At 34.8% G+C, this 12,724-nt stretch overlaps 1 protein-coding gene across 4 annotated transcripts in view; it reads right to left on the bottom strand.

The window, feature by feature from the left end:
- Window positions 1–12,724, bottom strand: part of Ssh2 (slingshot protein phosphatase 2) — a 263,454-nt gene that overhangs the window by 146,182 nt on the left and 104,548 nt on the right. For all 4 annotated transcript variants that reach the window (XM_048793533.1, XM_048793526.1, XM_048793551.1 and 1 more), the window contains one exon: window positions 3,095–3,138. In XM_048793533.1, coding sequence (XP_048649490.1) covers window positions 3,095–3,138 — 44 coding nt within the window. The remainder of the gene's footprint in view (window positions 1–3,094; window positions 3,139–12,724) is intronic.

Here is a 12,724-nt window from a genome sequence, read left to right as displayed (position 1 = left end):
AATTTTTTTTTTTTTTTTTTTTTGGTTCCAGGGCTTGACCCCAGGGATGCTTAACTACTGAGTCACATCACAGCCCTCTTTATTCTTTATTTTAAGGCAGGGCCTCACTAAGTTGCTTAGACTGGCTTCAAACTCTTGATCCTCCTGCCTCAGCCACCCAAATGTGGGGATTACAGGCAGGTGCCTCCACACCCAGCAGAATGGATATATCTTGCATGTGAGAAGGAAATGAATTTATGGGCCCAGGGATGGAAAGTAGAACTTATGTTATGGTTTCATGGTAAAAAGTTACAGCCTGAATGTTTGTATTCCCACTCCCCCAAATTCATATGTTGAGGTCTTAACCTTCAATGTGATAGAATTCAGAGATGGGGCCTTTGGGGAAGTAATTAGGATTAGAAGAGGTCATGAGGGCAGGCCACCCATAATGGGATTAGTGTCCTTATTTGAGGAAGAGACCAGAGTTCTCTCTTTCTGCCATTGAGGACACTGAAAGAAGGTGGCCGTTGCAAGCCAGGAAGAGAGCTCTCACCAGAGAGCTGGTGAATCTGCCAGCATTTTGATCTTGAACTTCCCAGGTTCCAGAACTATGAGAAATAAATATCTGTTGTTTAAAGCCACCCAGTCTAGACATTTTGCTATAGCAACCTGAATCAACATTGATTAGTTATTGTTGAATTTTAAGAGATCTTTATATATTTTTGGATATTAACCCCTTATTAGCTGTATGATTTGCAAATATTTTCTTGCATTCTGTGGGTTACTTTTTCTTTCTGTTGACTCTGTCCTTTTATAAAAGTTTTATTAAATCTTTTCTTTTTCCTTTAATACTAGGGATTAAACCCAGGAACCTAGGCATGTTGAGCAAGTACTTTATCATTGAGTTACACCTCAACCCCAGTTTTAAATTTAGATGTAATCTAATTTATTTTTGTTCTTATTGTTGCCTGTAAACATTGGTCTTTAAAGTCATCATAATTTTCTGATTATATTAAAAGATTACTTTTAACTTATGATTTTCAATAAGCAATATTTGTTTAAAAAAATTTTTTTTAATCACCTGAAACTTCCTTTAATTGTAATGATATGCTGTTTACTATTCAAGGCCCTACTACAAATCACATTTGAACTCACAAAGTGGCAAGATGAATTTAGGCAGGTTCTATGAAAAGACTCAATGATAGTTTATTCTGTGGTAAGTTGTCGTGGGCCAGCCTGGGCTGTGTGTGTGAGCTGTGAGCATTCTGAGTGCATGAGTGGACTGGACTGATGTTGCTGCTCTGTCTGGGCTGTGCAAGTATGTGTCCTTTTCTCTTGCTCTGCCTTTTGATCCCACACAGCACCTGAGATGGGTGTGACTTGCCCAGATGTCAATCAATATACTGACCACAAGATATCACGAAACTAGACTCAATCCCCTGAAACCTGACCCTTCGCCTTATTTGGAAAGAACATTCCATCCAACCTCCCTTTGTGTGTCTCCCCATATAAAAATAAAAAATTCAGGTGGCTCTCTCTCTTCTAACAGACCCCTAAGGTCTAGAGCCCTCCTGGATTTTGAAAAGGTATTTTTGTGTGCTTGTATGCTTTCTTCACCAATTTTCTCAGTTACTGATGTAGTCAGATTTTGTGAACCCAGCATAGGTTGCCAGCTTGATTAGATGGTGACAGTAAATGATGGAGAATGCCAGAATGATTTTTAGTAGCAAAAAATTTTTAGTAGCAAACAGACAAAAGTCAACCTCTTCCACACCATCGAAGGACATTCAACTGAAAGTAAGAAAATTACTTTGAGTTAGGCTAAAGCCATTATACTGAGAAACAGCCCGACAGATTGACTGTATTATAAGACCAGAAAAATATGATTTTCAAAAACGGGTGCTACTAGGTTTTTCTTTATTTCTTATTTCTATAAGTGATCCTTTTCTTGTGAATAGAAGTTTGCAAAAATTCTCTGCTGCGCAGATTAATGAATTATTGCCAACAACTTTAAAACAGGTCTTTGGTTCTTTTTTTAAAAAAATATATTTTTAGTTGTAGATGTACACAATACCTTTATTTTATTTATTTTTATGTAGTGCTGAGAATTGAACTCAGTGCCTCATATGTACTAGGTGAGCACTTTATCACTGAGCTACAACCCCAGCCCCAGTCTTTTGGTTCTTAATGACATGACAACTCAGTACCATGAATAATAGAATAGATTTTCATTGTTTCATCATTATGTAATTTTTTGGACAGAAATTATTCCAGTGGATTCTAAGTCAATACATAAAGCTTGAAGTTAACCCAAACATCTTTAAATTTGACATACTAGAAATTTCAAGATCCTTTGGAATCTTTTTTCATTCTAATGGGAATAAAGTTATGATTCCTCTGATAAAACTTCCATTGGGTTTCTACCTCTTAACCCTATGCAAAAGAAGGGCATTTTACTGTCAGATCTTCCTTAACACAGAGTAAGAAATTAAGCTTTAAGCAAAAATTTATATGAAGACCAAGACAGGAAAAATATTGACAGTAGCCTCAGTTACTGATGAAAAGGAACTATTTTTATTTAAAGTTGTAGTGTAAAAGAAGAAAGTATATATCAAGAAATTTCCGATAATTAATCATTAAAGACACATTCCCTTTAGCCAGGGTTTTACAATGAGCATGCATATTGTATTCATTTTTTGTATCATGTGAAATGGCTCACTGATTGAATTTAGAGGATACAAGTTTTGTTAATATTTAAATGACTATCTAGAATTTACCAGAACTCAGTCTTGTGCGAATACTTGGTTTTAAAGGCAATTTAAATGAAATAACAGAAATGATTTTTTTTTTTTTTTTGCAGCAATGGTGTGGAGATACAACCTAGGGCCTTGTGCATGCTACAGAAGAACTCTCTCCCACTGAGTCTGCATCTTTTAAAACAATCAATCATTTTAAATACTTCTGAGTCAGTAATTGGATTCTTAAAGCAGTCCCATTTTTGAAAGATCAATGAAGCATCTTAGGAATCCAGGATAAACTAATTTGACAAGACCAAATACAATTTCTAGAAAAAAACAACTACCAAAATATTATATGATATAATGAATACACATACCTCCTGGGCTGTGATCGGCATTCTTCCTCCCCACTATCTGCCTCCTGTATAAATAGAACATGAAAAAAAAATTAAAACCTAAAGTTTCATATCATGGTATCACCAATGAAAATTTTACTAAGTTTTCTATGTGGGAATAGCGTATTTATATTGTTCCGCACTTAAACTAAATTCTCTTCATAAAAGGTGACTTCTTCCAACCCAGTGGGTTGATGCCATTGAAATTTACTCCTGGAGGAAATAACATCAGTTTACAAATAAATTTCATTGATAACAAAGTGCTACTCATTAAAACAACTAGCTCTGAAAAACAATTGAACATATTATGTTATTTTTGTGCTACTTTAACTCCAAAATAAGTGACTAACAGCAAAAATTTCAAGATGACCTATGATTCTGATCTCCAAAGAACAACCTAAAAAATGTACCACTTCCAAGTGCTCCTGATCAAATCACTATCACCATCAACATAGTAGCTACTGCTTATTGAGAACTTCCACCGTGCCAGGCACTGTGCACAACACTTTAAGTACCTACTTATTTATAAACTATAATAATGGAACTATATTTTCACTGATTCTCATACACATATAACAAAGAATAAATTGATATAAAAAAGCACTTAATAGTTTAACTGCAGTATTTGTGGTTGGTTTTTTTTTTTTTTTTTTAGTAGCACATAAATAGTCTTAGAACTTTTTAATGTGTGTGCTATACTGGATTGCGTGTGCTAGGCAAGCACTCTACCACTGAGCTATATCCCCAGCCCCATAGTCTATGACAATTTAGAGTTAATGGATACTTTCAAATAGAACAAACCAAAATTCATAAAAAGGAAATAAATTGTCCAGGTAAACGCACACGATGAAGCCAGAATTAAAACAAACAATATAATGCCTCCCAATTGGTTAAAAACCAATTTACCTCTCCCTAGCCATAGTTAGGAATTAGTATATATTACCATATTATATATATTACTAATCTTCACAGAGAAAAGAATATCAACATGAAGAAAAAGTGATAAATGATGATAAAATTAATGATACTGAATTTTTTCCTTTAAATTTGCTCCTTGACATTTCATTCATTCATTCATGGTACTAGGGATTGAACCCAGGAGTGCTTTATCACTGAGCTACATCCTCAGCCCTTTCTTTTTTATTTTGAGACAAGGTCTCCCTAAGTTGCTTAGGCCCTAAACTGCAGAGGCTGGCTATGAACTTGAAACCCTGCCTCAGCTTCCTGAGTTGCTGGGATTTACAGACATACATCACTGCACTGTGCTGATATTTTATACGTGTTCTCCCATTGCTTTTGCCCTATCTGGCATACACAGAAATAGGAAGAGAAAAATAATCTCAAACAATATGTGGACTGTCAGCCAATGACCCATTTATATTTTCTAGTTTATGTAGCCATCCCCATTTACCTCTGAACTATTCTGTCTCCATTCCAAGTCACAGTCAGACTTTTATTCCTCCATTATTTTCACATAAATAAAGTTGCCCAAGGGAGGAGAGCTGAGCTGATAGTCATTGCTGAGATCTGAACACCTAAAGCCCTTTGTGCAATCCATTTCAAGTCCCTTCCCAGTCTCTCCATTGCCATCTATCAATCGCTTTTGTTCCTACATCATTTGTGTGAGCCATAGGAAATGGGGATTAATAATTATTTACAAATTGTATAAAAACAATTTTAATTTTAAGGATGCTTACAATTTTCCCCAAAGGAAGAACAGACATTCTACTCCCAGAGGGAGGTCAGGTACAATATGCATTATATAGAGCATTATATTTTTTGCCTGTAGGAGAAGTTTTAGGTTCAGAAGATATTTAGCAACTCAAAAAGAAAGGCATTAAAATGAGAAAGAACTGTCTCTGGAATCAAAGGTCAAAACCTGGAAAAATAAAATGAAAAGATTCAAAAAAGCAAATGTAGATGTACTATTTTTGTGTCCAAGGGAACTGTAATAAATAGGAAATAATTTAACAAATAGTACTTCATTATTATTATTGATTAACAGACCTCAAATTCTGATGTACTCCTCTCAAATTATTTTTATTGCATGAAATATTATATAAGGAAGAATGTATTTAACACATATTTAGGTTATGAGATACAATAGTAAAATGAATATCTGTGAATGTCATTCCACCTTAGGGCTGGAATAATATCGACCTTGCATCCACCTGTGTACTTATTTCCTATTTCCTATCCCATGTACTAGTATCCTGAAGTTTATAAATATCTTGCTTTCACCCCATTTTATTATAAAAAATTTCAAACATACAGGAGTCTGTATGTCCACCATCAGGATTCTAGCATGAATACTGTCTATACTTGCTTTTTCACATATCTGTTCATCTATCAATCCCTAAAACCCATATTTATATAAGTATTCTTGTACTTAAATACATGTCACTAATTAAAATTCAGTATTTCGTTATAGTTCTTTTTTTTTTCTTTAAGGTAAAACTTACAATGAAATGCACACTTTTTTTTTTTTTTTTGCAGTGGGATCAAAGCCAGGGGCATTCTGCCACTCAGCTACATCCCCAGCCCTTTTTATTTTTCATTTTGAGATAGGGTCTGTTCCATATATTCCTTTTTACCCATGAAGTCTTTATTCTTCGAGTTTGGGTATTATAGTACTATACAGTACCATTGTTAGCTTTCATTAATGGGACCATATGACCAAGTCCTTTAAAACTTATTTTGAATTGAGTTTCAAACTTTTGAAAGTGCAAGGATTCAATTTTAAAGTTGGAATCCCATGAAATGTGTTTTCTTCATTAGGAGTAACATCATAACTCTTCACATAGATGTTACACTAGTAGCAAGAAAATCCTATTGACTTCCTCTCACCCATCTCAAATACTTTCAGTGAAATTGATTTAAGGGTAGTGGGATATTCCATTTAATAAACCAGGTTTAGAACATTATTTTCTCTACTATAGGCCCTCCCTCAAAAAAGTTTTTTTCTTGGATTTTTTTTCCCAATATTCAGACTTTGAAATTTGTAATTACAACCAAGTACTTATCATAGCTGAAAGATTTCTGGTGGCTTAAAATTTACTAGCACTTAATGAAGATACACTTATTACTGAAAAAAAACCATTATGCTAGATTAGTAGGAAGAGTCAGGTTGTAACATCTATTACTTTTGAGCCAGAAGTATTCTTTCATAATAAGATGCTGACCTGAATCAACATTATAAAAGAATACTTCTGGCTTATTAAAAAAAGAAAGAAAGAAAGTTGTAAATTCTTAAATTAATGTTGGCCTTGTTTCCAAGTCCTGTCTTCCATTTTGTTGTTCTATACTTCCTGACCACTCTTACAAAAAGCTTACAAGCCTCTGAAGAAACTGGAATAGGCTGTTATTTTCTCAAGGTTTACAAATTAAGTGATTGATTTTAATGTATTCTCTACTATTTTGATTTTTAGATTTTCTTAATATTTAAAGATGTGCCTTTTATTGGATAATGTTAATTTACGAATGTAATAATGTTATTTCACAATTATAAAATGTTACGTGATCATGGGTGTGGCATTCTTGAAAGAATCTTCACAAAAGATGTGAAAGGAAAGTAGTTTTCCTAAAACTCATGGCTCTGATTGCACAGTCCAATTTGCTTTTGATGTTTCTATGTCAAAGCAAAGGTCACTTTCTTTTAAGGCTATTTTTCAGAACTTGTCTTTGTATTTTCTCTATAAACTATAAATGCAATTATGTCTATTTGGAGGCTAGAGTACCACAGGCAGTCTTACATGTGTGCCATGAGAAAGTTCAAAGACTGTTAACAAAAAGAAAGTATATGGGAACTCAAAATTTCATTTTTTAATGGTAATCACCAAGATTTTCTCCAAGAAATAAATCGTTATTTTGTATTTTGTAACTTAAAAGCAGCTATTAGTACATTTCTGAGATATGGCAGGAGACCAAAACATTTTTGAAAAGAGATTAAATATATGAAGAAAAAAAGAGAGATAGGGTCTCATTAATCTGCCCAGGCTGGCCTTGAACTTATGAGTATCCTGCCTCAGTTGACCAAGTCTGAGATTATAGGCATGTGCCAGCCTGGCTAAATATGCACAAATCTTAAGTGCACCATCCAATGATTTTTTACAAATGTGTACACTTATGTAACTCAGATTTTTGGTATCAAGAAATGGGACATTTCTGTCACCTCAGAAAATCTTCTTATGTTTCCTTCCCAGATAATATACGGCACCACTCATATCTAGAGGAAAACATTGTTCTGATTATTTTTCCTCTACATTTTTCCCATGAAAAATTAGTATATAAAAAGATAAAAGAAAATAAGATTAGTGTCTGACATATGATTCTATTTACATGATTCCAAAAAAATGGGGTCACATAGTTTGTACTCTTTAATGGGAAGTATTTTTTACTCAATACAATATTTTGGGGATTCCTCCATGATGTTGCAATCAACATTATTTCCATTCTTTTCATTGCGGAGGATTCTATCATATGAATATACTATAGTTTGTTTATTCATTCTCTTGTTGTTAGATACATCTGGATTGTTTGAATTTTGAATATTTTGAATAAAGTTACAATATGAACATATTTTGTGTTTTTTTTTCTTTTGGTAGACATATGCTTTTCTTTCTCTTAGATCCTGGGGTAAATGTATTTGTAATTTTATAGGAACCTATGAGGCTTTTCCCAAAGTGTACCACTTTACACTCTTATCAAAAACGTAGAAGAGTTACAATTGAGGTTTGATTAGTAATTTTTTCTTCCATGGTTATTGTTTTCTGCATTCTCAAAAACATCTGCCTGGCAAGTGTTGTAGTTCAGTGGTAGAGTGCTTAATTGGCACACGTGAGGCATTGGGTTAGGTCCTCAGCACCATATAAAAATAAATAAACAAAATAAAGGTATTGTGTCCATGTACAACTAAAAAACAAAATATTTTTTAAAAATTGCCTACCCGCTAGTCACAAAGATATTTTACTGTAGTTTCTTACAAAAGCTTTATGGGTTTATATACAAGGTCATCTTAAATTTAATATCTGTTTGTAGTGTGAGATAGAGATAGATGTTCCTTTTTTTTTAAATATGGATATCCAGTTTTCAAACACTATTCGTTGAAAATACTTTCCTTTTTCCATTGTAATATTTGGTCTGTTTGTAAAATATCAAATGACAGTAATAAATGAAAGTCTACTTTTGGCCTCTATTCTGTTCCACTGATCTATTTGTCAATCCTTATGCTACTACCACTCCATCTTGATTAGAAAACTTGGAATGGAACCATTATTTGACCCAGCTATCCCACTCCTTGGTCTATACCCAAGGACTTAAAATCAGCATACTATAGTAATGCAGACACATCAATGTTTATAGCAGCTCAATTCACAATACCTAAACTGTGGAAGCAACCTAGATGCCCTTCAATAGATGAATGGATAAAGAAACTGTGGTACATACATACAATGGAATATTACTCAGCATTAAGAGAGTATAAAATTATGGCATTTGCAGGTAAATGAATTAAGTTGGAGAATATTATGCTAAGTAAAGTAAGCCAATCCCCCCAAAAACAAAGGCCAAATGTTCTCTCTGATAAGTGGATGCTGATCCAAAATGGGGGGGGCGGGGGGCGCACATGAGGAGAATGGAGGAACTTTGGGCAAAGGGGAAGGAGAGATGGGAATGGGGTATGGGGGTAGGAAAAATGGTAAAATGAGATAAATGTCATTACCCTAGGTACATGCATGACTGCACATGTGGTACGACTATGTGGTGTACAGTCAAAGAAATAAAAAGTTGTGCTCCATTTGTGTACAATGAATCAATGCATTCTGCTGTCATATATACCTAATTAAAATAAATAAATAAATTTAAAAATTATAAGAGGCAATAATAACATCTAGGGGAAGTGAAATAAAATACATCTACTTTGTTTTCTTTCAATATTAAACATTCTAATTACTTATGGATACAAAAAATTAAATTAGAAATAACCAAGGTTACAAATGAAAACATTAGACCAACACACACAGACACAGGTAATGAAGAGACATTAAAATGATGGCACGATGTTCTAAAATTTTCTTTTTCTTTTTGGTACCAGGGATTGATTCCAGGGCCCTTAACTACTGAGCCACATCCCCAGCCCTTTTTTATTTTGAGACAGGGTCTTGCTAAGTTGTTTGGGCCTTGATAAGTTGCAGAGACTGGCTTTGAATTTGCAATTCTCTTTCCTCAGTCTCTGAAGCCACTGGAATTACAGGAGTTTGCCACCACAGCAGGCATGTTCTCAAGTTTCCTAAAATCATTTTTAAACTAATGAGTAAACAAATGCAGTTAATGACTCTGACCAAAAGGAAATTCAAATATTTAACAAGTAGGTATGTTGGTAAGATATTTTTTATTAGAAGGAAATGAGTTGCTACCATGATAATATTCATATTTAATACAAGTAATGCTTTAGCCTTCAATAGGGGAAAAGATACTGGGTAAATTTTTTGATGGGCAAATGACTAACACATTCATTGAGAGCTGCTAGAGTCCATAAGAGAAACAAAAAGGTATGACCCAATATCATACTCAAGAGGAAGGTAGACATATTTGAAAAGTTGATAAAAATACAGTATAAATGCATGGCACAAGAAGACCATGCCACAGGAATTCAGAAGACAGCCCTCACTGAGGATATAGTATTCACAGGGTAACTGGATTTTGAGTCCAGTCTTGAATGTCTTGAAGGACTGATAGGCAATTTGAGACATGAGAAAATGAAAGAACAAAAATATCTGTGACACCTTGTGGGTGGCAGTGAGCTTGTTAGCTTAGTTGAAACCCAGAGCTTGCCTTTGGGTAGGCACCAAAGATAAAACTGGAGGGGGCAGGGCTTTAAATTTGATCCATTGATGGAGAAACCAGGGAAGGTATTTATGAGCATCTAAAAACCTGGGTAGAATTACAAATATGGCAATAACAAAAACTTTTTTATGGAAACAGGCTAAAATTTATAAGGCCAAACATTTTTTTTCCCCCCTAAAGCTAGAAAACACTGGTTAGTGTCACCACAGATGTCCACTAGAGGGCAGACAAACCCAAGTTTACACTGTTGTAAAAATGGAGAAAGCACTGCTTTCACAGAAAATACTGATAGAACACTTCATATGCTGCTGTTGTTTGAAGACCAGTTTCAGTGCCTTTAACCTTGGACAGAGCCTAAGCTATGAGACCAATCTTCCACAAAAATCTTTTTGTGGTATAAAACATTTCTTAATTGCCAAATGGACCAGGAAGCTTTGGGAATTAATTGAGCTGATAGATACAGGTGCTTATACAGGGCAAGCATACCTGGATATCCAACAGCAGCACTCATTACTGGCTACCTTACCTCAAACTCAACTCAATCACCCATCTCATGCATATCTTAAACACAGCCTAAATTTCAATTTAAGTTCTTCCATTTCCTTTTGGTCATTTAGAAAAATGTTTGGTCTTAAGGACTCATACCCCTTCATCAGAGGTGAGATGAGGGGAGGCTGCTAAAGAGATGTTCTGATATGTGCATTTGCCTCAGCAGGCTGAGGAGCTGTCATAATTGAGGGCAGGGGGGTGATGGTGGGAGTCTTCAGTTCTAACCATGACAATCAATCATCATCATTTACAACTAATTAAAAGGGTTGAGAATTTTAACAAACCTTTTATTTATTTTTTTAAGAGAGAGAGAGAGAAGAGAGAGAGAAAATTTTTTAATATTTATTTTTTAGTTTTCGGCGGACACAACATCTTTGTATGTGGTGCTGAGGATCGAACCCGGGCCGCACACATGCCAGGCGAGCGTGCTACCTCTTGAGCCACATCCCCAGCCCCTTAACAAACCTTTTAGAAGCCAAAGCTAGATTTTGCAAGCTATCATGAACTTTTTCTGCTTTGAATTTTTGCCATGTATCTGTCATTAAAGATGCAAGGACAATTTAGTAAGTTGACTTTTTGCCATTAGCTAGAAGTAGTTTTCCTTTTTTTCCAACCAATGCTAGTATCACAAGCATTTTCTTTCTTACATCTTAGAAAATGATACTATTTAGTTTCAGATATTAAGTATTTCAACTGCAAGTGAATTTTCCTATACTGAAATTCTTGTGGTGTCTCCAATGAGCCACACCATCTTGTCTCTTAGATTTTTCTATAGAACAATCTTCATGGAAATTGAACCCTTTGCTTCCCTACTTCTATTCATCCTTCAGATTTGTAGCTTAGGTGTTCCTCTCTCTCTAGAGACCTTTCTTGCCTCTAAGACTGGGATTCCGTGCTTTTCCAAGTGTAAGCATGGCTCCTTCTTTAGCACTCTAGTACAACAATGCTCACACTACCTGTACCTGTTTACTTGTTGGGCATTACATTAAAAGCCTGAAGGCAGGAACTATGTCTTGATCATTGTTGTATACTCAACTCCCAGCAATGCTTAATATTTGTGGAATGAATGGTTAAAATAAAAGAAAGGCCAAGTATTGTGGGATAGATTCTTCAACAGAAGAAGAATCTTTTCAAACATTATTTATTATATGATTGTTTAAAATACAAATAACAATAATTCCTCACTTAAGATTATTCATAGCCGTAACCTACCCACATTGTCATATGGACAATCATTTTAGACTTGTACAACTGACTTCTAATAGAAACAGAACAATGGGGTCATGTTGTCAATAATAGTCATAAATTACTGAACTAAATCACCCTGTTTTTAAAGTAGTAGGTGCTATCTTTTTTTTTTTTTTTGGTACCAAGGATTGAACTCAGGGACACTCAACCACTGAGCCACATCCCCAGTCCTATTTTGTATTTTATTTAGAGACAGGGTCTCACTGAGTTGCTTAGCACCTTTCTTTTTGCTGGGGCTGTCTTTGAACTTGCTATTTTCCCACCTCACCTCTTGAGCGGTTGGGATTGTATACAGGCATATGCCACCACACCCAGCTATTTATTTGTTTTAAAAAGTCCTATCTAGCAATCTTTTCCTTCATAGCTTTGGGTTTTTACGTGCCTGTCTAAAAAAGTTTCCTAAAAACTTAGCTTACTAATTCATTTATAATTTATGTATTACAACTAGAAAAAAACCTTGAATATAAGTAATGGTAATTTTAGCAGCTTGGGAGGCTAAAACAGGAGGATGGCAAGTTCAAAGCCAGCCTCAGCAATTTAGTGAGGCCCTAAGCAACTTATTGAGACCCTATATTAAAATTTAAAAAATAAAAATAAAAAGGGCTGTTGGTGTAGCTCAGTGGTTAAGCACCTCTGAATTAAATCCCTGGTACAAAAAAAAAAAAGATGTAGGGACATGGGGAAAATGCACAAATTCCTATTCCTTTTCTTCTCTTAATTAGATGTCTTTTGATATATTAGGTAGAATATACATATCATCTAACCAAATTTTAAGAGAGAGATAAATAAGTTGAAAAATCAGCAAATGAAACTTTCACTGGCAGATGGCTACCTGAGTGACACCTCTCCATTTCCTTCTTTGTACAGCAGCTTCTAATCTCATGTAACAGGCATGTCAGCAATACATCTTTTTCAATGTCCTTTTTCTCTTGAGAGATCCTGGGGTTGTTTTTTTTTTGCGGGGGGGGGGGG

The sequence above is a fragment of the Marmota marmota genome, unplaced genomic scaffold, assembly GCF_001458135.2.
Source record: "Marmota marmota marmota unplaced genomic scaffold, marMar, whole genome shotgun sequence".
Taxonomy (NCBI): domain Eukaryota; kingdom Metazoa; phylum Chordata; class Mammalia; order Rodentia; family Sciuridae; genus Marmota; species Marmota marmota.
This window is presented reverse-complemented; position numbering and strand designations above follow the sequence as displayed.